The following is a 19369-nucleotide window of genomic DNA, read 5'->3' as shown; positions in this document are numbered from 1 at the left end:
AGTCAGTAAAATTCATAATTGACGACACATCGTTTGATGCGATGGTGAAATCCTTGATGGTGTGTTATTGTCAAATATTGTTTGTTTTTTAATCTCCATCGCGGACCGGACGTCATACGGAGGCAGTATGACTGCGCATGCGCACTATGGATCCGATGCGCAGAACGGATGCGCAAGACACGTCAGCTATATAAAGAGCGAGAGTTGTTTTCTTCCTATTAGTTTCAATTCACAGTTTAATTAGCAGTTTCAGTTTGGTGATCAGTTCACCTTGTTCCAAAATCCGAATTCTGTTTAAAAAAACAGGCTGGCCCAAAGAATGGAGATGACGACGCCCTAAAAATGGCTCTTCTCTCCTGCACCGAGGTCTGCATCTCCTCGCCTGTCTTTGAGCTTAAAATTTGAATAAATCCAATTTGAAGATAGAATAAATTCATTTTAACGGACCTAGGGTTAATCTCGGAAAGAATGAAATTTACCTTTGTCTAATCGGCATTCTCGACGCACGGCAGTAGCCGCAGGGGCCATACCCCTGACGGGGAAAGCTCACCGGGCGAGAGAGAGCGATGCTTCAGGTCCTCCATGTCAAGCTTTGAAATTTGGAATTCCATCTTAGCCAGTTCGTCTGGGCCAAATCCAATACACACTCACGCACCATCTTTTACCCTCCTATCCACCATGTAACTCAACAGGAAAAGGCTAAGACACCGAAACAAAATTTAGACATACACAGGTTGGTTGAGTTCAATCACAATTCTTGTTAAGAAAGCTCTGTTTTCAGGAAAGTACAATACAGCGCTGGGCCTTTTGTGCGACCATGCTCAAGAGCAGAAAGTCTCCATTCAGAAAAGGCAACGTTCAAGGTTCTTTGGTCAGCTTAGTATATTCAGTTGCACATGCCAGTATGGGCCGAGTTTGATGGGTGATGAGTCAGGGGGTGTGGCAAGTTCGCAGGAGAGTTTGATTCCATGAGAGTGGGTGCTGGTTTGGTGAGGGCTGGTTCCGTGGGGGTGGGTGCTGATTATGGGTGATTCGGTGTGTGTGGGGGCTGTTGTTTTCCATCCCGTCTTTCGGCCTTGGCGATCACTTTTGGCCGGGTTCTTGGTTGTTTTCCTCCTGCCGCTCTTCCTCTGGCACCTCTACCGGTTTTATCTCCAAGTGTCCTTCCTGTAAACCATTCTTGCACATACATCCACTTCGCCCACTGTCGCACACCGCCCATTCATCATTCTTTCAATTTTGTCATTTTGTACGGAGTTACGTATGTGAACTTTTGGCTGTGACAGCATCAATTTGTTAATGTTCCCTGACTATGCAAAGTTCTTACTCACCACTTACCAGCTCAGTGGCCTAGTGGTAGAGTGTCTGCCCTGAGACTGGAAGGTTGTGGGTTCAAACCCCGGCCGGGTCACACCAAAGACTATAAAAATGGGACCCATTGCCTCCCTGCTTGGCACTCAGCATTAAGGGTTGGAATTGAGGGGTTAGATCACCAACTGATTCCTGAGCGCGGCACCGCTGCTGCTCACTGCTCCCCTCTCCCCCAGGGGATGGATTAAAATCACACGGGGATGAGTGCAGAGGACAAATTTCACCACACCCAGGTGTGTGTGTGACGATCATTGGGACTTTAATCTTTAATCTTAATTTGTTTGTTTGTTCTTTTGACACTATCTTTTGACACATATCTTTTCATTGTTAGGCAAAACATTTCCCTCTGTCCAGAACGTTCAGTAGTAATCCAAAGATGGCGTCTAGCATTAATCAATACATAAGATATAATCTTATAATAAGAAAGTACTGAACATTTTTAGACGACTTTGGCAGTGTCCGTGATTTAGAAAACCATCATTAAACAGTACCTTAAGGGTCATTAAGCTATTGGGGCAATATATCAAAAAACATTTGTTATTTCAAAGTGCACAGAAATACATATCCGATCATAAAGTTATAAAACCCTTTGTCATTACCGCCAATCAAAAATGTCTAGTTATGTCTTTATTGATTTGGTGTGTAGGTATAATTATATGCTTAGATTTTTTCTTTTATTGATTTAATATGTGAATATACTACTATGCTTATGTACTTTATTCAATGAGGTTTGAGCATATCTGTTTTTGTAGCTAGGCAGGAGTTTTTGTATTTCGACCCCATTTCTTCACACCCACAACAAAACCCAAAGAATGATTGTGTGCATGTGTGTGCGCACAAATGCGTTTTGCTTGTGCCCATGCATTTAAGTGTGGGTGTGAACATGCACGTGTGGGCAAGGCCAGGGTGGCCTGGTTACATAACTGACACCTGGCCTAAAAAATCTCCCAGTCCCTGCCACCAGTTTCATATGCGCATTCACTGAACCCCTCTTGAGTGTTTTTTTTTTTTTTTTTTTTTTTTTTTAAATTCAAGACATCAGTGTTTATTACTGGTGCACAAAATGATCCATGCATCAACATCACCTTGTTCAAAGCACATCACCAACACAACGCATGAACTCAAAACAAATTACATACCTGCAAATCAGTGTGACTTCTGCTGTTGCCTTTGCAAGACCAGTTCACATATGCGTCGTCACGAATTTACACAATAAATCAAGTGTGTTTGGACTTGCGCAGTCGAGGCTCTGCCGAACCACTAGGGTTCGATCAAACCCGGGTTAAGAACCACTGCCCTAAAAATTATGTAGCTAAAAATGTATATGTAACAAAACAGACCTTCATTGTTTTGGCCAGTTTCGTGGAAATGTGATCCAAGTTTCTTGTCTTCGTCAAAAATATTATACTGACAGCAGGATTTTAGAATGATAGTGTGTTTTTTAGTTAGTTTGTACTGTTAGCACTAGGGCAGGTTCACACTCCATACCGCTAGGTGGTGGTAATGAACCTACATTTTTCTTGCCAACCGACACAAAACCCCCTGAAGAAGAAGAAGAACGTGACAGAACGCGAACGTGTTGTTTAACATACATTACATTATGATTTTATTTATTTGGTCATAAATGGTACTCGAAGTTAAGGTCCGGTGACGCAAATAATTTCTGCAGCCATGCCAATAGTGCAACAACTACGAAGGCTTTAACCGTAGAGGACGAAGCCCTCGTGAAACGCTTGCTCTCGTGTGTGGGCTGCTTTGCCAGGTGAAATTATGGCTGACGACCCTCAGAGGAACTTTCGCTCTGCTTATTATGAGAAAGTTGGCTTTAGAGGAGTGGAGGAGAAAAAGTCTCTTGAAATACTGCTGAAGGATAACCCTCTGGGTGAGTGTCAATTTTGTCACATACGATTAAACACCGAGTCACTCAGAAGATTTAAAGACAGTTTTATGGTCACAATGATGCAACTCATCAGACTGGGTCATCAGTCACAATCTATTAAATGTAGAGATGAGCTTCTTATTTTCTAACTGGCTTGCATGAATCTATATGCAAGCCGGTTTGTTTACAGAGACTGTGCCTCTTTGACAGATCTTGAGAAGCTGAGTACCTTCAGTCAACGTTTTCCTCTCCCGTCCATGTACAGGGTCCATGTGTGGAAGGTTCTGTTAGGTAAGACACATTTAGACTGTAACTTGCATTGCAATTGGTTGTCCAATGTTTTTGATGCATCACGTATTATCTCCATGTTCTTCAGGCGTCCTGCCGCCCCATAGCGACTCTCATACCTTGGTCGGAAGCTATAGAAAGGAGCAGTACCAAGACATCATGGAGGCTCTGGAAGTGATGAGATTCATCAAGTCTTCTTCACCTTCCACCCATGTGTACTTGCGTATGTTCCAGCTGGAGAGCCAAATGCTTCCGCGCTGCTCTGAAATTTCACCACCGGTATGATGTCGCGTTTTGCAAGGGAATTTTCACAGCTACTGCCGTGTATATATTGGTGTGTGTTTTTTTCTTTTTCCCATAAATCAGCTGTTAATCTGGTTTTCAGGATAAAGAGCATGAGGACTTCCTGTCCATCAGTCAAGCCATGGAGGAGATAGTTGAGGATCCCGTTGACTGCTATTGGCTCATTAAAAGTTTTGTCAGTCAGTTCCACACCAAGTTTGGAGACTCAGTTCCACATCTTGTAAGTGTCACAGCGTGTGTCATTTGTGTGGCTGTGGATTAGCTTTGAATCGGCCATGGTTCTGTGCCACCTTTGTTGGTATAGCCAAAGAGCCTGGAGCACTACCTGAGTCAGGAGGAGTCAGGCCTCCTCAGTCATTTAAAGACCAGTGGCGCTTTGGCACAACTTCCATACAACCTCTGGTTCAAACGCTGTTTTGCGGGCTGCCTGCCCGAGTCCAGCTTGCAGAGGTGAGTCCTCAAACCTAAACACACTTCTTTCTTTTCCGTCCAGTGTTGCACAAAAAGCTGTCAAAGGAACGAAAAGTAGATGTTTCTGTTCTTGAAATATACATTTGGAATGTTTGTGATTTACTTTTATATCTTTCCATATGTCCTATTGATTGGATGTGTTTTCAAGAGTGTGGGACAAGGTGATTAGTGGCTCCTGTAAGATCCTGGTATTTGTTGCCCTGGAGATTCTGCTCAGCTACAAGATTATGTTGCTGGGGATGAACCGACCGGAGGGCATTGTCAAGTTCTTGTGCAATGTGAGTCCGCAACTGTGCGACGTGCCGCCGCGATCAACATTTCACAGCGCTCTCGCCTCACCATGCGTTTAACCATTGCAGATACCGCAAGAGAACACGGACGCCATTGTAACGAAAGCTATCGATTTGTGGCACAAATATTGTGGCACCCCGATACACGCCATGTGAATTGTGGGCAAGTCAGCTCGTTGTCTTCACACTCCAGAGATTTCCGACCTGGACCGTGCATACTGATCATCACGATCTCATGAGCAATCACCGGAAAGGACAGGGAGATGAGCAGCCACGATGAACATGGTGAGAAACTGAGAATGTTTGGAAGAGAAAAAAAACCCAAGCAGGCAAACTCATATTTCTTTGTTTAAGAAACTGCGTACATCATCAAAGACTCACAATAAATAATACATGCTTTACCCCAAAACATTTGAAATTTCACTTTTTTTTTTTTTATGTCCAAGTAGTGTGATTGTGTGCACGCAAGCAAGTAGCTTGGCAACACACGCACACTATCACGCAGATGCTCTCACACACAAACACGGAGCAGTATGGAGAAATCAAGAGTGCTGTCAACCTGACTGCAGGCGCTCTGAACCAGAAGCTCACTGGAGGGTCCACGTCGGCAATTGTGGAATGCGTTCAAATGGACTCGCGTCGTTTGGTTCAAATTAGGAAGTTGTGCTCGCTTCAACAAGTCAAGATTTGTTTGAGATTATTGCACTGCTGATTTGGTTTTGAAGACATTTGATTTTTGAAGAACCAAGTATTGGGTGAGACTCAACTCACCTGGAAGAATGGAAATGGTCCCAACAAACACTGACATAAATGATATCATAACCCCCCCCATGATATTATTAAAAGTCACAATAGTCTACTTAAGTCTCATTGCACATAATCTGTCCCTTCATTCTGCTTGATTTATGGAACACGATCATTGTACCCTGTCACAATTCAACATAGTGCAAGTTGAACACGGAGATTAGAATTGTTGCCGGCCGCAAGAACCTCGTGGCCTGAAAAAAACAGGACGTTGGTGGATGAACAGAAAGATGTTGCTCTTTAGCAGTAAAACATGGAAAAGGCTCAAATGAGTCTGAATCTGAATTAGGATTTCCAAATCACCAATAGTCTCATTCAAGTCCAGTCTTCTTTCAATGAATCCGAATTGGCACCAATTTGACTTGACAAAAGTGCAGTTTGTTGATACAAAATGTTTATGGAAATCCAAATCAGCCTGGAACGACATTCCAAGGAAAGTTGCCGAGTGTGTCGTCTGCCCGCCTATGCGGCAATATCACCGTTCCTTTAGGGCCGATGAAACCTGCAGAAGAAAAGTGATAGTTTACGTACATTTCCAAGAGTAATTTGGGGCTAAAGTGTTTGTAGGTTGTTGTTGTTTTCATGCCTGGTGAAGTGACGACTGGACTCGTGCACATCCATCTCGGTGCTTTTAAACTCATTCAGCTCTTTCCTTATGGCAGCCTGAATGACACACACAAATCAAGCAGATGAATCAAATGTGGTCCACTCCAAATTGGACTTGCTGTCGCTCTGCGGGAACCTTGTCAGCGGCCGTCAGTCGCGTCCAGGGCTTGTCTGCCCTCCTATCGTAGTCCTGAGCCTCGGCAACTTCCACGTAGTCGCTAAAGCGAATGAGGATCTTTGCTTCCCTTAGCTCCTCCACCGTGGGCCGCTGGCTGAGCTAGAAAGCGGAGGCAGAGTCGGTGTGAGCCACAAACGCAAATTAGCAGATTACACGCTGCCATCGTCGCTGGCTGTGTCAGGCGCGATGCTGCACATTTTGTCCAAATCAACTGTGCGTTCTGCTTTTGAATTGGCTTCTTGGTGCTTTCCAGACACTGCCAAAACAGACATGAATGCAGCTACTCGCTACTAAATCAGTCATGCTATTAAAACACATTTTAAAAATCAGGCACCTTCAAAGGTGAAGAGCAAATTTGTTTTATTTGCTTTCTGAACAAAGCATTCACAGTGACTCAAACCAAAGGTCAAGTTGTCCTAAGAAGGCGCTGTCATCTGAATAGCGTGTGGTGGTAGTCCAGAGCACCATGGCAACCATGTTCCTCTCGAAAAAAATCATCTGCACAGAGAGTTAGCTGCTCACTTACTTTTTTGGATAAATGTCTCTTGATCTCCCTCTTCTCCTCCTGCTCCTCCAGGTCGTTTCGAGCTAAAGAAGAAGAAAAGATGACTGATCTCGTAGGTGCTCTTTTGTCTTTCGTGTTCTATTTTTAGCATGCAACGTAACGTACGTTTCAGGATATTCCTCTGTTCCAGTTCCTCGGCAGTTGGGCGCTGACTCAATCGTCTGGAACAAAAAAAATCTTTTAGTTTTATTGACATGACATTGTGAGTCATGCGAGAAGGAAGGAATTGTGTTCATCTGGTCGCTACTAGTCATTTTGTTTGGACCAACAAAATGTTTTGTAGTGAGGGTGGGGGAGTACACGAGTGGTGGCCATATTTGCACCGTGTCAGCTTGGTCGCTGTTTGCTGTCGGGACTCGAGTCTCTCCTGGTCGGACTGTAGCGGCAGAATGTTCTTCTCCTCCAGCTCCCTCTTTGATGGACGGTTGCTGATTTTAATGGCTAAAGAGTCCTTTCGTAGCACCTTCAGGGCCAGCGTGCCTGCAGTGGCGAGAAAATCCATCAGCACACGTACGTCATGGGCGAGTGCAGCTGCACATTGTTGATGTCTGTCTTTACATGTCTTTATACCTACTTGTAAACAATGCTTCATCCTCCTCCTCATCATCCTCCTCCTCCTCCTCATCCACTTGTTCATCTTCCTCCTCTAATTCCTCCTCGTCTTCATCGTCATCCCCATACATCACAGGCAGATCCTCGTAGTCCGCCTCATTGGGGAGATTCTCCTTGTCGTCGCATTCCATCATCACCGTGGGAATGCCGCGCATCACAGAACTGTGTTTGGTGGGAAAGGGGCAAAGGTCAGGAGTGCTTGCTGAAGAGATCAACACGAGCGTCCCCAGAAGTACAAACAAATTAAATGAAACATTTGGGGATAACAATGTAATTTTGCAAAACCAAAGAATGACCTGTTTGGACACCCACCTCTCAAACCTCTGCATGGTCAGGGCTAGGGTCTTGTTAAGCTCCTCGATGATTCGGCTCGGCGGGTGAAGCGGGACGGGCAGTGTTCCGTACTGCAGTGAGTGGCCGCCCACGGGGGCGTGGCTGGCAGGGGCGGAGCACTTCTGGAAGGCGAGCAGAGGCGGGAAGGCTTCCACGCACCCCGCGGGTACGGAGATCATGAGCTTCTTGGGCGCTAGAGGAGGAGATAGCTTCACTGCCATGCACGGCAACTTCACCGGGGTGCCATCTGGAAATTGACCAAAGAAAGGAGGAGCTCGGAGACCGCGACCGAGAATGTCACAGAGGCGAATGTACCTGTTGTGTGATTTGCGATCCTGCTGGAAGGTTTTGGTAGTAGCGCTGGACCTTGCTTGTGTATTGCAGGAGGTCTGTGCAATGTTGAGTCAATATCGTCCGTGGGGTACACAGAAGGTTTTTTTGCGGGGGGAGCCTGGTTACATTTTTGAGCTTGGTCCGGTTGACTTGTACTCTCAACGGGGATGTCAAACACCAGTACACCTGAGGAGAAAGAAAGGCAATGGAAACACGGCACTAATCCAATTTCTTCGACTTTGCTCGCTGCTTTTTGGTGTTTTTTCAATGTTGCCTACCTCCGGTCCCAGCCGCTCCTTCCATTGGCTGGGTACCTTCAAATTGTGGCAAATTGCGCCCCGGCACGGGAGAGCGGCCATTTTGCATCTTCCCCTCCTCCTGTGGTACCGATGATGACGAACTGTCTACTACGCAAGCGCGGCACAAGAGCGCAATGTCACGATTTGGAACGGCGGGACGGCCAAGTCAACGCCATGAACATTCTTGTAGGTTTGGATGTGCCATCACCTTTCTCGTAAACTTCCTTCAGCACGCCTTTCTTGATCAGTTCCTCTCTGCTCTGTCTTGTGGACATTTTCCTTTCCAACACTGAGAGGTAAAGTAGCGGTTAAAATGCAGTCTAGAAGAGTGCAATGTGTTCTCATCCTCACCAGCGGAGGTCTGCTTGAACTTTTCACTCTTCTTCTTTCTCCATTTCCAGGGTTTAAAGAGACGCCCCAGGGTGGCAAATTTACTTCGCCGCCTGATGGGAGGCGTGTGCGTGCCAGGAACCAGTGAATCAGAGCGCATTGCCGCTAGCCTTTCTACTTCTTCGGCTGCAACAAAATCAAAAGTTTTCAACAATAAAATGACATTCGCAGAAACACGCGTAACCAAGGCCAAGCGATCCGACCAGTGTCATGCAGCTGTGGTTGCAAACACACCATGATGAAGCCGCACGCGTGCAAGTCTTTCCACAGTCGTGTTTGAAACACAAAACTGAGGATTTGAATTGATACGTCCCCTCCGTCAAGCTCAACTAAAGCATCACCTACTGGGAGGTGCTGGTACTGTGTTTAGTATTGACTGGTGAGGAAAACGATTGAGGACTGGAATCTACCGGTCTACCGGAGCACTGGTTGAAGATCATTGTTTGTGCGTGATATATGTATTGATATGAATCAGACCCAAGACGACAGCTGTTGTTTCAGTCACTTTCTGTATTGAACTGCCGCGCCTCCCCTCATGACGTCACACAACACAACCTGACATCCCTAACATCTCACCTTCCATAGATGGCAACTATACATGCAGATCGAAGATAAATTCCCACATTTCCCCCCACTTGACTTTACGTATCAGCGAACACTTAAACACCTCCTAACTCACATGTCAAAGAACAGTGTACATGTAACTCACATTTCAAAGAGCAGTGTACAACATATAACCCTTTTCTGTTTGTTTTTTTTTTTTTTTTTTTCTTGTTTCTTCGTTTTTTCTTGTTTACACATTCAACAACAACCCAATTGACCGCGAGGCCCCTCAGTACCCACACAGCTCACAAGTCCAGTCTCTTCGGCGCTCTTATAATCCTGCCACTGGCCGTCCTGCGCCCTGGCACAGGTGTATGTGGAGGCGATCCATTCTGAGGCTGGCGGACGTCACTCTGCTCCTGCAGTGCGACCTCCTGGGCGACTGTGTCAGTGTCGCCCGTAGTGTCGATCGCGGTGCCAGGTGGATCCCCGGGTTTGTCAGCTGGTGGGCTGATGTGCTGCACCCCGTGCTGCCCCGGCATTGCGGCGCTGCTCTCCGCAGGTCGCAGATCCACCCTGTTACGGCGGTACAGTGTCCCCTCGACGTCCACCAGGTATGACCTGGGGCCCACCAGCCGTAAGCATACTCCTCTTCGCCACCTGCCCGTCCTGTCCCCAGGCAGGGGCTTCATCCTTATGTCCTGTCCGATACACAACTCGGGCAGATCTCTGGCCGATTTGTCATACCAGAGTTTGGCTGTCTGGTGTTTCACTCGCAGCCGGTCTGGGACCCCCCCCACCACACTCGGCTCCAAAAGTGTGTCGGCAACCGGGAGTGGCGTCCTCAGTCTGCGAGACATCAACCTCTGCGCGGGGCTGCTCAGCATGCCTTCCGTAGGCGTGTTCCTCCACTGCAAGATGGCCAGCCAAGGGTCGGTCCCCGCCCTTGCCGCCCTCCTGCACAGGCTCTTGACAATCTTCACGGCTGACTCAGCCTTCCCATTCGACCTTGGGTACCTGGGAGAGGATTTGACATGGTCAAAGTCCCAGTCTCTCGCAAACCTCCTGAACGCCTCGCAGTCGAACTGGGCACCACAGTCCGTAATTACGCGATCAGGCTGACCGTGCCGTGCAAACTGGGCCTTGCACCTCAGCACCGTGGTCTCAGCCGAAAGATCTGGGAGCAACTCTACTTCCCAGAAATCCGAATAATGATCAACCATGATCAGAAAGTCTTTGCCAGCCTGCGTGAACAGATCCATGCTGAGGATCTGCCATGGTCGAGTAGGGAGTGCATGGGACATCATCGTCTCCCGCTGCTGTCCGTGTGCGTATTCGTTGCAGGCTGAGCACTGGCTCACATAGTCCACGATCTCACCGTGCATGTTGGGCCAGTATAGCGTGTCTCTGGCCTGTCTGTAACAGGCATCTCCTCCCACATGGCTGGCATGGATGCGTTTCAACATTTCAGCACGCAATGATTTGGGCACTATAACTCGCTGACTCTTGAAAAGCACTCCATCCTGTGCGCTGATCTCGTCCCTGATGGACCAGTACTCTCTGATTGCCAGTGGAGTGTCCTCCCGGCGATCTGGCCAACCACGGAGCACCACCTCCTGCAACAGCTGAAGACTCCCATCACTCACTGTGTGCAATTTTATCTGCCTCAGCCGTTGGCTGGTGACGTTCAGATGCTCAGCCTGATTTATCTGTTCAGCGTCCACTTGTGCTTCCTGCATGCAGCAAACAGTCTGTTTCGAATATCTCGAGCCAGGCCCCTGCGGCGAAGCCGTGGCCCTACTCAAGGTGTCACTGAGGTGCATGTCGGGCCCTGGCTTGTACACCACCTTCAGATTGTATCCCTGTAGTGTGAGCAGCATGCTCTGGAGTCGTTTGGGCGCTGAGAGGAGTGGCTTGGTGAAAATGGAGATGAGTGGCTTGTGGTCGGTTTCAGCTGTGATCTCCCCCCGCCCATACAAATAGTAATGAAATCGCTGACACGCGAACACTATGCTCAGACATTCCTTTTCGATTTGTGCATAGTTCTGCTCCGTCTGAGTAAGTGCCCGCGAAGCAAAGCTTACCGGCTGATTCTCCTGCAGCAGGCAACAGCCAAGTCCCTTCTGACTCGCGTCACTCTGTATGGTGACTGGCTTGGTCACATCGTAGTATCGCAGGATCGGGGCCGACGTGACGAGTCGCTTAATCTCCTCGACCGCTGCGTCGTGTTTTGGCAGCCAATGCCATGGGACATCTTTGTCCAACAATCTCCGTAGTGGCTCACACACCTCAGACAGGCGTGGCATGAACCTTGCGAGGTAGGTCACAAACCCAATGAATCGCTGCACGGCCTTGGCGTCCACGGGGTGTGGCATGTCCCGGACCGCTCTGATTTTCTCCGGGTCTGCTCTAAGGCCCTCCGCTGATAGGATGTGTCCGTGAAAGTTGACCTCTCTGACCCTGAACACTAGTTTCTTTAAACTCAGTCTCAGCTTTACCTCCCTGCATCTTTGCATGAGCGCTAACAGCTTTGCATCATGGTCCCGTGTGGCTATCTCATCTGTCCCCCCACACCCCACAATCAAAATGTCGTCCGCTATAGGTTCCACCCCATCTAACCCTGCCAGTAGCTCATGCTGCTTCCGCTGGTAAATCTCAGGGGCCACAGACACTCCAAACGGCAGCTTTAACCACCGCTTCCTGCCCCACGGCGTCCAGAACGTGGTGGTATAACTGCTCTCCTCGTCTAACCTGCACTGTAGGAAGGCATCTCTTGCATCTACTAGTGTAAAGATGCGGGCCCTGGGCAGCTTGTGCAACACATCTTCAAGCGTCGGCATAATGTAGTGGGACCTCTTTAGAGCCTGATTTAATGACTTGGGATCTATGCAAATTCTCAACTTTTCTGCCTGCCTGACAATCACCATGTTGCTAATCCACTCAGTAGGCTCAGACACTGACGTCAGGTGGCCATCAGCCTCATACCTATCTAACTGGGCCTTGACTGCCTCCCTGAAGGCCACCGGGACGTTGCGTGGGGAAGCCTGCACCGGGGGTACATTACTATCTAGCACAAAATGAACATCCCCTGGGAGTGACTCAACTGGATCGTTGAAAACATCTGCGTACGTCAGTACAAGCTGCTGTCTGGTCAATGGCCCTGAGCTGCTGTGTCTCACCATAAGAAGTTCTTCTGGGATGGTGAAGTGCACCAATCCTAGCCGCACACTCGTTTCGCCTGACAACAGAGGTCTCTGCCCACTTCTCACTATTTCGAACCGCAGTCTGTGTACCCTACCCCTCACTACGCACTTTGTGTGGAATATGCCCGCGGATTGCATGGATTGGCCTGAATACAATACTAGCCTGGTCTGGCTAGGTAGTAGCTTTGCCCCAGGGTCAAGTCTTCTCATGTCTTTTATGCTCATGACATCACATGTGGCCCCCGAATCTATCTGGCACCTCTGAAACCCACCATGCATTTTCAAGTTGACAAACCATTTCTTCCCTCGCCCCTGAACTGCCCCTATGCTCTCCATTGTGTAAATGTGTGCTCCCATGTCAGACCTGTCCATGTCCTCGGGAACTTCACCGTCTGCCGCGTGAAGCTGTCTTGTGGCTTGGCCCCTCTTCATGCAAACCTTGGCAAAATGATTTGCGGTCCCACAGCTCCTACAGTTCTTTCCAAAGGCTGGGCAAAAATCACGCCCACGCCTGTGCGTGATGCCGCAGAATCTGCACATAGCGCTGTCACATGTGTTAGGTGCCTGATTCCGGATTCCGTCCGGACGCTCCTGCCTGGGCGGGGGACGTGGCCGCGGGCCATCCATTTTGTGCACTGTCTCCGGAGGCCTGTCCTGCGTGATTGCTTGTATCCTCGTGTCTGTCATCTCCGCCGTTCTGCATATGTCTATGGCCGATGCCAGTGTGAGACCTTTTTGTCTGAGCAGCCGGCGGCGCACACTTTCATCAATCACACCCAGCACCGGTCTGTCTCTGATCAAGTCCTCTTTGAGTTGTCCATACTCGCACGAAGCAGCTTTCTCCCTCAGTTTCGTCACAAACACATCAATGGGCTCCCCTTCATCTTGCTTGCAGGTTCCAAAAACAAATCTCTCAAATATGACGTTTCTAGCTGGTTTGAAGTACTCCTCTAAAGCATCAAGAATAACTTTAACATCCTTCCCTTGGTCCACCGTGAGACCCAAGTTATGCTTGTAAATGTGACGACATTCATTACCCATTACTCTCCGTAGGGTTGCTGCTTGCACTGGTTGCTCTTTCTCTGATAATCCCGTTGCCAGTAGATAGTCTTCAAATTCCCCTCTGAAATTGTCCCAATTGCTCGCCAGGTCGCCGCTCATCTTCATCTCCTCCGGCGGTGGTATATTCGTTGCCATGGCGGGTGGTGTCGTTAGCCTAGCAGGCCGCTAACCGCCGTTTCGCTCGTCTTTGCCTTCTGTCCGTCTGTCTCTCCTCACCGTCTTTCACTGGCCCCGCAGCGAAGCACAGCGCCGTCCAGCCACTTCTGACACCATGTTTGTGCGTGATATATGTATTGATATGAATCAGACCCAAGACGACAGCTGTTGTTTCAGTCACTTTCTGTATTGAACTGCCGCGCCTCCCCTCATGACGTCACACAACACAACCTGACATCCCTAACAATCATCTCCGCACAGTTCTCCTTTTTAGTACTATATTGTAAAAACAACAGTAGGCTGCGGTAGATATAAACCTCTGACATAGACTAAGGAGAAAAAATGGCACGTGTCGTCAATGCACCGTGTGACTGGCATTTGTCATTTTCTTCTTCTTTTCTGGGGGAGGGTCCAGTGCAACTCGGATACAGTAGTGGCGCAAGTAGGGGGTGAAGGGGGAGGGGGGTGTCATTATGTGGGTGATGGTGACCGAACGCCGATCCCTAGTAGACGCTTCGCTATTCAGTTTCAGGACCACTGTACAGCTTTGCAAGCTCTTCAACCAGCACGATTAAGATGAGGATGATGAGTGTGCTTTTGCCGAATGGGAGAAAGAGCTCTCTTCCCGTATGCATTTTGAAAGCAATGTTTTAGCTGTTCATCGTGACCATGGCAACAAAGAAAACTGTCACTGTGACAAGCGCAGCATCAAACCAGTACCATTTGCTATGGCTACACGTCTCGTAATGCCATGATAGCGTTTCAAGTCAACGGAGGGTCACTTTCGAGTTTGCATGGGTTAGGGTCCTTTTTTAAATTTGACATGATTACCGAACCAGGCTGAGCTCTCCACGAATCATCCATTTAAAATAAAGCCATCGTATCTGGCGAATTTTCCCATGTGTGAGTCACCGTGAGGTTATTATCCTCCAACGTGCAGCTGCGCATCACGGGTACCGCCAAGCTGCATCATAAAACCTCGTAGTCATGCCGATGTCTCGGGGGCGGTCACTATAACGAAGCACCGATGGGGACGCCTTTGACCATGCGTTGGCCCCGAGAGGCTGCAGGTGTAATAGAATATGATATGCGGCGCTCATCGTTGTCGATTCCCGGTTCCCCTACCTGTCTCCAGGTGCAAAGAGATCCTCGCTTCGTTGATGTAAGGCGTGTCACTCTTGGAACGAACCCTCCGGATCGGCCTGCGGTCCTCTTGCTCCGGGGCCGCCGCCGCCGCCATGTCCACCCGGGCCTGCCAGCCGGCCAGCGTCCACAGACGACCGGCGTGACGAGACTCGGCGCCGCCGCAGCCACTCGCGAGCGCTCAGCCCGACACAGTGCGGGAGTGGGTGGGCTATTGTAAGGATGGGGTTGGGAGGGGTATCTCCGACACGTCACACGCTCATATTCAATGGAAAGTCAAAATTATCTGTTCATTAAGGTGTTTGTTAGGAGGTCTGCTGTATCATCAAATCAGACGACATTGGGTTACAGACAATAACGTGGCCGTCGTCAGATAGAGCGGGTTAGGTTCTCAAAATTTCACTCCATCACCACCTAAAAAGGAAAACCAACATCAAACACTAATGACACCAAATATTAATCGAAATAAAAGCAAAATCAATTATCCAGTCGTTTATTGGCGCGTGTCCATTGTACAAAAATTGTACCGATATTTGTTTATTCTGAATTTGCACTATTTTTATCTAATGATGTGGTTTAACCAATTAATTAAACTGTCCACATGCACCCCAATATGATGCGCAGTAAGTGGTACGAGTGCGTCCTCTGTTGGTCTCGTTTTCCGTTATCCTCATTCGTGATTATATCCGCTTGTAGCGTTATTTGGACAATGTGTTTTATTTACTCTCCTTTGTATTATGTTTAATATTGACAGTAGCTGGAAATTTCAACTCGTAATCCTAAATAATGGGATAGGGGCGGAACAGACGGACATCCGGAAGCGGAAGTGTCCCGTTTCCGTTCCCACAGTTCGACAGGTAGTGGCAGACTGAGCAGAAGTGTCCAGTTTCCGTTGTCACATTTTGACAGGTAGTGGCAAACTTTCAAGTCGGGCATATGAACGAACTTGGAAATGTATTCTTAAAGGTGTGCATACACTTCGTTACAGTTACAGTCTGCAAATGTCGCTATATAAGTACAGCTTGTGCGAGAAACGGGGTTTGTTTTCTTCTTAACCGTAAACAAGCTACTCGCTTAGCTACGCGTAGTAGCCTATACTTTAATTGTTCCCCAACCTGCATTAACATGTACGAGGTTTGGAAAAGTGTTTTATAAACTCCAACCTGCGAAGACGTCAAACGTTAGTGTTATTACATTTTCATGACAGTTTAGCTTATAACACTTGAACTGACACCTATTTAACTGATAGTATCGGAGTGACATTCATTAAGAATACTAATATGATTTGGTGTTGCATTTGGTGGTGACGTGGAATGCACATTGAGGTTATAAACTAAATGGATATGTCTGAATGTCTCAATCATAAAGCAATTACTGTTCTGTCATGTCACACAAAAATTTATGTTGAGTCTCAAGCAAGATCATACGTCCATAACTTAATGAATTTACTGGTGAGCGCAATAGCAGGTACACTTTATATACGACCAGTTATTGTGACCCTGAGATACAATGATGCAAAAAGCATTAAAAACGTTGCCATTAAGATAACAATGAACTTCATCCCTAGTCATCCAAACCTGATGATTGTACGGCAGCTGACCTCCAGAAGCCCTATCAAACTTTTTGCTCAACTGAGGAAATGTTGGGACAGCCCAAGCATGACCAGACCCAGTTCGGGTAAGAGCACCGGTCACATACTCTTTTTGTTTTCCTATCGAGAACAGACTGTCATCACTGTCAATGTTGGGAATGCATTTTCTTGCACAGACCTGGCCGCATTTAGGGAGCTCTTTTCCAAGGCCTCCAATATAGCCATCCTCACCGGAGCAGGTGTGAGTGCAGAGAGTGGAGTCCCCACCTTCAGAGGGGCCGGGGGCTACTGGAGAAAGTGGCAAGCTCAGGTATGCTTCTGCACCTTTTCTTCAAATACTAACTGGCATTCTGCTGCACGTCATCATTTGACATGTTAAAAATTGTCACCAAGGTGACTTAAATATCTGAAATGGGGACGCTTTTTTTTCTTACCTTATATGTGTTTGCTTTTTTTCTCGTGCTACATATAGTGGCAAAGACTTACGCAAAGCAAAGAAACAATAAAGAAAAAAAACTAAAATCATTGTACACTCGAACGGTTAGAATTGAGATTGCGATGGGGTTAAGCGCTCGCAATGGATCTATCCACCATCGACTTTGATCGAGAGGCCGTGTTGTGTTTGAACGTTGCTACCGTGTGTGCCCCTTCAGGATCTCGCCACTCCCGAGGCCTTCTCCAGAAACCCGTCCCGTGTTTGGGAGTTTTACCACTACCGTCGCGAAGTCATGCTTAGCAAAACCCCGAATCCTGCTCACCTGGCCATTGCGCAGTGCGAGGAACGTCTGGCCGGCCAGGGCCGCCGAGTCACTGTCATCACTCAGAACATTGATGAACTTCACTGCCGTGCTGGATCCAAAAACATCCTGGAAATTCACGGTAATGACTGTCTGTAGCTTGGCAATTGATTTGGATTTTTGGCTTCCAAGACTAAATATGGAAATGGTAGTCTGTCAGTTTGTATAGTTGCGGAAAGACAAGCTAAAGAATCTAAATGTTTGCCCCATTCCAGAGATTGATCTGAAGTCAAATAAGAACCTCTCTGCTTTTCAATGCTTTCCCGTCAGACTCGTAGTGGAATTTCACTCGTAGGGTTCCGCTCCTGTGAGGGTTGTACCTGTAATAAACCTGTAATAAAACAACATCCTGTTTTGCTCAGTCTCTTTCCCTCTCCAGGAAGTCTGTTTAAAACGCGTTGCATGAGTTGCGGCCATGAAGCGGCCAATTACAAGAGCCCCGTTTGTGCCGCTCTGGAGGGAAAAGGGTAAGTGATGTGCATGGCACCTTTGGTTTGGCCACGTTGAGGTGCTTCATACCTCGTATCAAATTGCTTCCTCAGAGCTCCGGAGCCAGGAACACATGATGCTCAGATCCCTGTCCAGGACCTACCCAGGTAAGAAGCTCGCATGGTCATCTGCTCTCTGCGTGAATGCGTACATGCATGTGTGTGTGTTCCAGGTGCGAACAAGCCGGCTGTTCCGGCCTTCTGAGGCCAGCCGTCGTTTGGTTTGGAGAGGCTCTTGATTCGGATACCTTAAGTCGAGCGGAAAAAGTGCTGGATATCTGTGACCTCTGCTTGGTGGTGAGTGTCATCAAGTTTTGAGTTCTTGCTGTCCAATTTGGAACTATTTTGGTAACGTTTACATTCTGTGGGACACAATGCTCCCCCCCACACACACAGGTTGGCACTTCTTCTGTGGTATATCCGGCAGCCATGTTTGCTCCTCAGGTGGCCGCTAGAGGCGTGCCCGTGGCCGAGTTCAACATGGAAGACACACCGGCCACCATGCGTTTCAAGTAAGTTGCATTCTTCTTTTTACTGCTTCACACAGCCATTGACAACATTGTATCGTTTCACTTTTTAGGTTTCATTTTCATGGGCCTTGTGGGACGACTTTACCCCCTGCTTTGAGTGCCCACCCATCTGAAAATCAATGAAAACTATCAACTGCTTGATTGTAGGATGATGATTAGAAAAAAACGGCGTCGGGCGTAAGTCATTATTTGTTCCTTAGTAGTAAAATTTGAAGCCAGCGTGCAGCAGACTTGAAAACTGTCAAATGCAAGTTCCTTCATTTAGTCGCCTGAGAAGTGCAAAATATTAGGTCATCGGAAAAACAACTCGCGCCAGTCTTGTGTATTTGGTGTGTGGCAGCAGGGGGCAGTGTTAACCCGCTGCTATGCCAAACGCTCCACTAAACACAAGGGCAAGTTTTCTACTGTGGTACAGCTTAGACGCCAAAGAAAACTGTCAGTGCTTCATTACATGAATTGTTACATGATGAAAATGTCAGTCAAAGTACTCATTAAAAAACATTTTCTTGTCATTCAGACATTTTCCTCCTTTTGTGTGTGGCACTCTCTCGTTGTTATGTCGCAGTATTATTTGATTTGATCTGCTTTTGTGGAAGATAAGATGGTGCGTGACATTTGCCAATCTGCCCCCCCCCCCCAACTTTCATCATCATTCTGTTTACAGTTTATTAGCATCAGGCAGCTATGATTTCTCCCCTGAGTTCTTATCTTTGCTCTTTCTGGGCTCTACCTCTCGCATCAGGGCTTCACTTTCAATGCCGTCTGTATTATTTGAGGCGCTTCACCGTCATCACTTGCTTATTAGAGAGCGGATGATGGTCAGACGCTCCCTCGTGACTCCGCTCCAAAAATAACAGCGCCAATTTCTCGCCTGCTCAGCCACAATTTCATGCCAATCTCAGTTGTATTGGCCAGATTGCTCGGGCTGTCAAAAGCAGAGCGGAAAAGCGCAGCCGGTCCAGATGCAATGTAAGTTGCGAGCACGTGCTAGAAAATGCCTGTGACTCCCATCCTGCTCCGGTGGGCGCCACTGACCGTGTGCCTTCGCCATCATTCATCAAATACACACGTCACATTTTGTACGACACAAAGAGGATCTTTCACATTCACTCTTTTATCAAATGTATTTCCCAG

At 47.7% G+C, this 19369-nt stretch overlaps 3 protein-coding genes across 5 annotated transcripts; 2 read left to right on the top strand and 1 right to left on the bottom strand.

The window, feature by feature from the left end:
• Positions 1–2903: 2903 nt before the first annotated feature.
• tbc1d7 (TBC1 domain family, member 7) lies at positions 2904–5011 on the top strand. 2 transcript variants are annotated; one of them, XM_061297342.1, is made up of 7 exons: positions 2904–3253; positions 3461–3541; positions 3627–3817; positions 3924–4061; positions 4146–4291; positions 4461–4590; positions 4672–5011. In XM_061297342.1, exons 1-7 carry the CDS (start codon positions 3142–3144, stop codon positions 4756–4758), a joined length of 885 nt encoding a protein of 294 aa, XP_061153326.1. In that variant the 5' UTR covers positions 2904–3141; the 3' UTR covers positions 4759–5011. The 2 variants fall into 2 exon arrangements, with proteins under 2 accessions (XP_061153326.1, XP_061153325.1); XM_061297341.1 differs by having other exon boundaries at positions 4443–4590.
• A 75-nt stretch (positions 5012–5086) lies between these two features.
• LOC133166932 (phosphatase and actin regulator 1-like) lies at positions 5087–14955 on the bottom strand. The gene is made up of 13 exons (XM_061297340.1): positions 14812–14955; positions 8684–8848; positions 8541–8621; positions 8312–8440; positions 8016–8219; positions 7680–7947; positions 7330–7529; positions 7079–7235; positions 6861–6916; positions 6717–6778; positions 6149–6289; positions 5993–6069; positions 5087–5908 (listed from the first exon to the last, which is right to left on the bottom strand). Exons 1-13 carry the CDS (start codon positions 14924–14926, stop codon positions 5893–5895), a joined length of 1671 nt encoding a protein of 556 aa, XP_061153324.1. The 5' UTR covers positions 14927–14955; the 3' UTR covers positions 5087–5892.
• Positions 14956–15599: 644 nt separating this feature from the next.
• Positions 15600–18751, top strand: sirt5 (sirtuin 5). 2 transcript variants are annotated; one of them, XM_061298206.1, is made up of 9 exons: positions 15600–15738; positions 16397–16506; positions 16597–16730; positions 17074–17299; positions 17597–17684; positions 17760–17813; positions 17879–18002; positions 18102–18217; positions 18286–18751. In XM_061298206.1, exons 2-9 carry the CDS (start codon positions 16410–16412, stop codon positions 18356–18358), a joined length of 912 nt encoding a protein of 303 aa, XP_061154190.1. In that variant the 5' UTR covers positions 15600–15738; positions 16397–16409; the 3' UTR covers positions 18359–18751. The 2 variants fall into 2 exon arrangements, with proteins under 2 accessions (XP_061154190.1, XP_061154189.1); XM_061298205.1 differs by having other exon boundaries at positions 15657–15795.
• Positions 18752–19369: the final 618 nt, after the last annotated feature.

The sequence above is a fragment of the Syngnathus typhle genome, linkage group LG14 (genome assembly GCF_033458585.1).
Source record: "Syngnathus typhle isolate RoL2023-S1 ecotype Sweden linkage group LG14, RoL_Styp_1.0, whole genome shotgun sequence".
NCBI classification, from domain to species: domain Eukaryota; kingdom Metazoa; phylum Chordata; class Actinopteri; order Syngnathiformes; family Syngnathidae; genus Syngnathus; species Syngnathus typhle.
This window is presented reverse-complemented; position numbering and strand designations above follow the sequence as displayed.

Excerpts from the sequence above, each read along its gene's own strand:
- tbc1d7 (XM_061297341.1), top strand. The coding sequence starts at position 3,142 with ATGGCTGACGACCCTCAGAGGAACTTTCGCTCTGCTTATTATGAGAAA. Across the intron at positions 3,542-3,626 it reads TGTGTGGAAGGTTCTGTTAG|GCGTCCTGCCGCCCCATAGC; the intron begins GTAAGACACATT and ends CATGTTCTTCAG. Across the intron at positions 4,292-4,442 it reads CCCGAGTCCAGCTTGCAGAG|ATTGGATGTGTTTTCAAGAG; the intron begins GTGAGTCCTCAA and ends TATGTCCTATTG.
- LOC133166932 (XM_061297340.1), bottom strand. The coding sequence starts at position 14,926 with ATGGCGGCGGCGGCGGCCCCGGAGCAAGAGGACCGCAGGCCGATCCGG. Across the intron at positions 8,622-8,683 it reads GTTCAAGCAGACCTCCGCTG|TGTTGGAAAGGAAAATGTCC; the intron begins GTGAGGATGAGA and ends TTTACCTCTCAG. Across the intron at positions 8,220-8,311 it reads AGGAGCGGCTGGGACCGGAG|GTGTACTGGTGTTTGACATC; the intron begins GTAGGCAACATT and ends CTTTCTCCTCAG.
- sirt5 (XM_061298206.1), top strand. The coding sequence starts at position 16,410 with ATGATTGTACGGCAGCTGACCTCCAGAAGCCCTATCAAACTTTTTGCT. Across the intron at positions 17,814-17,878 it reads CCTGTCCAGGACCTACCCAG|GTGCGAACAAGCCGGCTGTT; the intron begins GTAAGAAGCTCG and ends TGTGTGTTCCAG. Across the intron at positions 18,003-18,101 it reads TCTGTGACCTCTGCTTGGTG|GTTGGCACTTCTTCTGTGGT; the intron begins GTGAGTGTCATC and ends CCACACACACAG.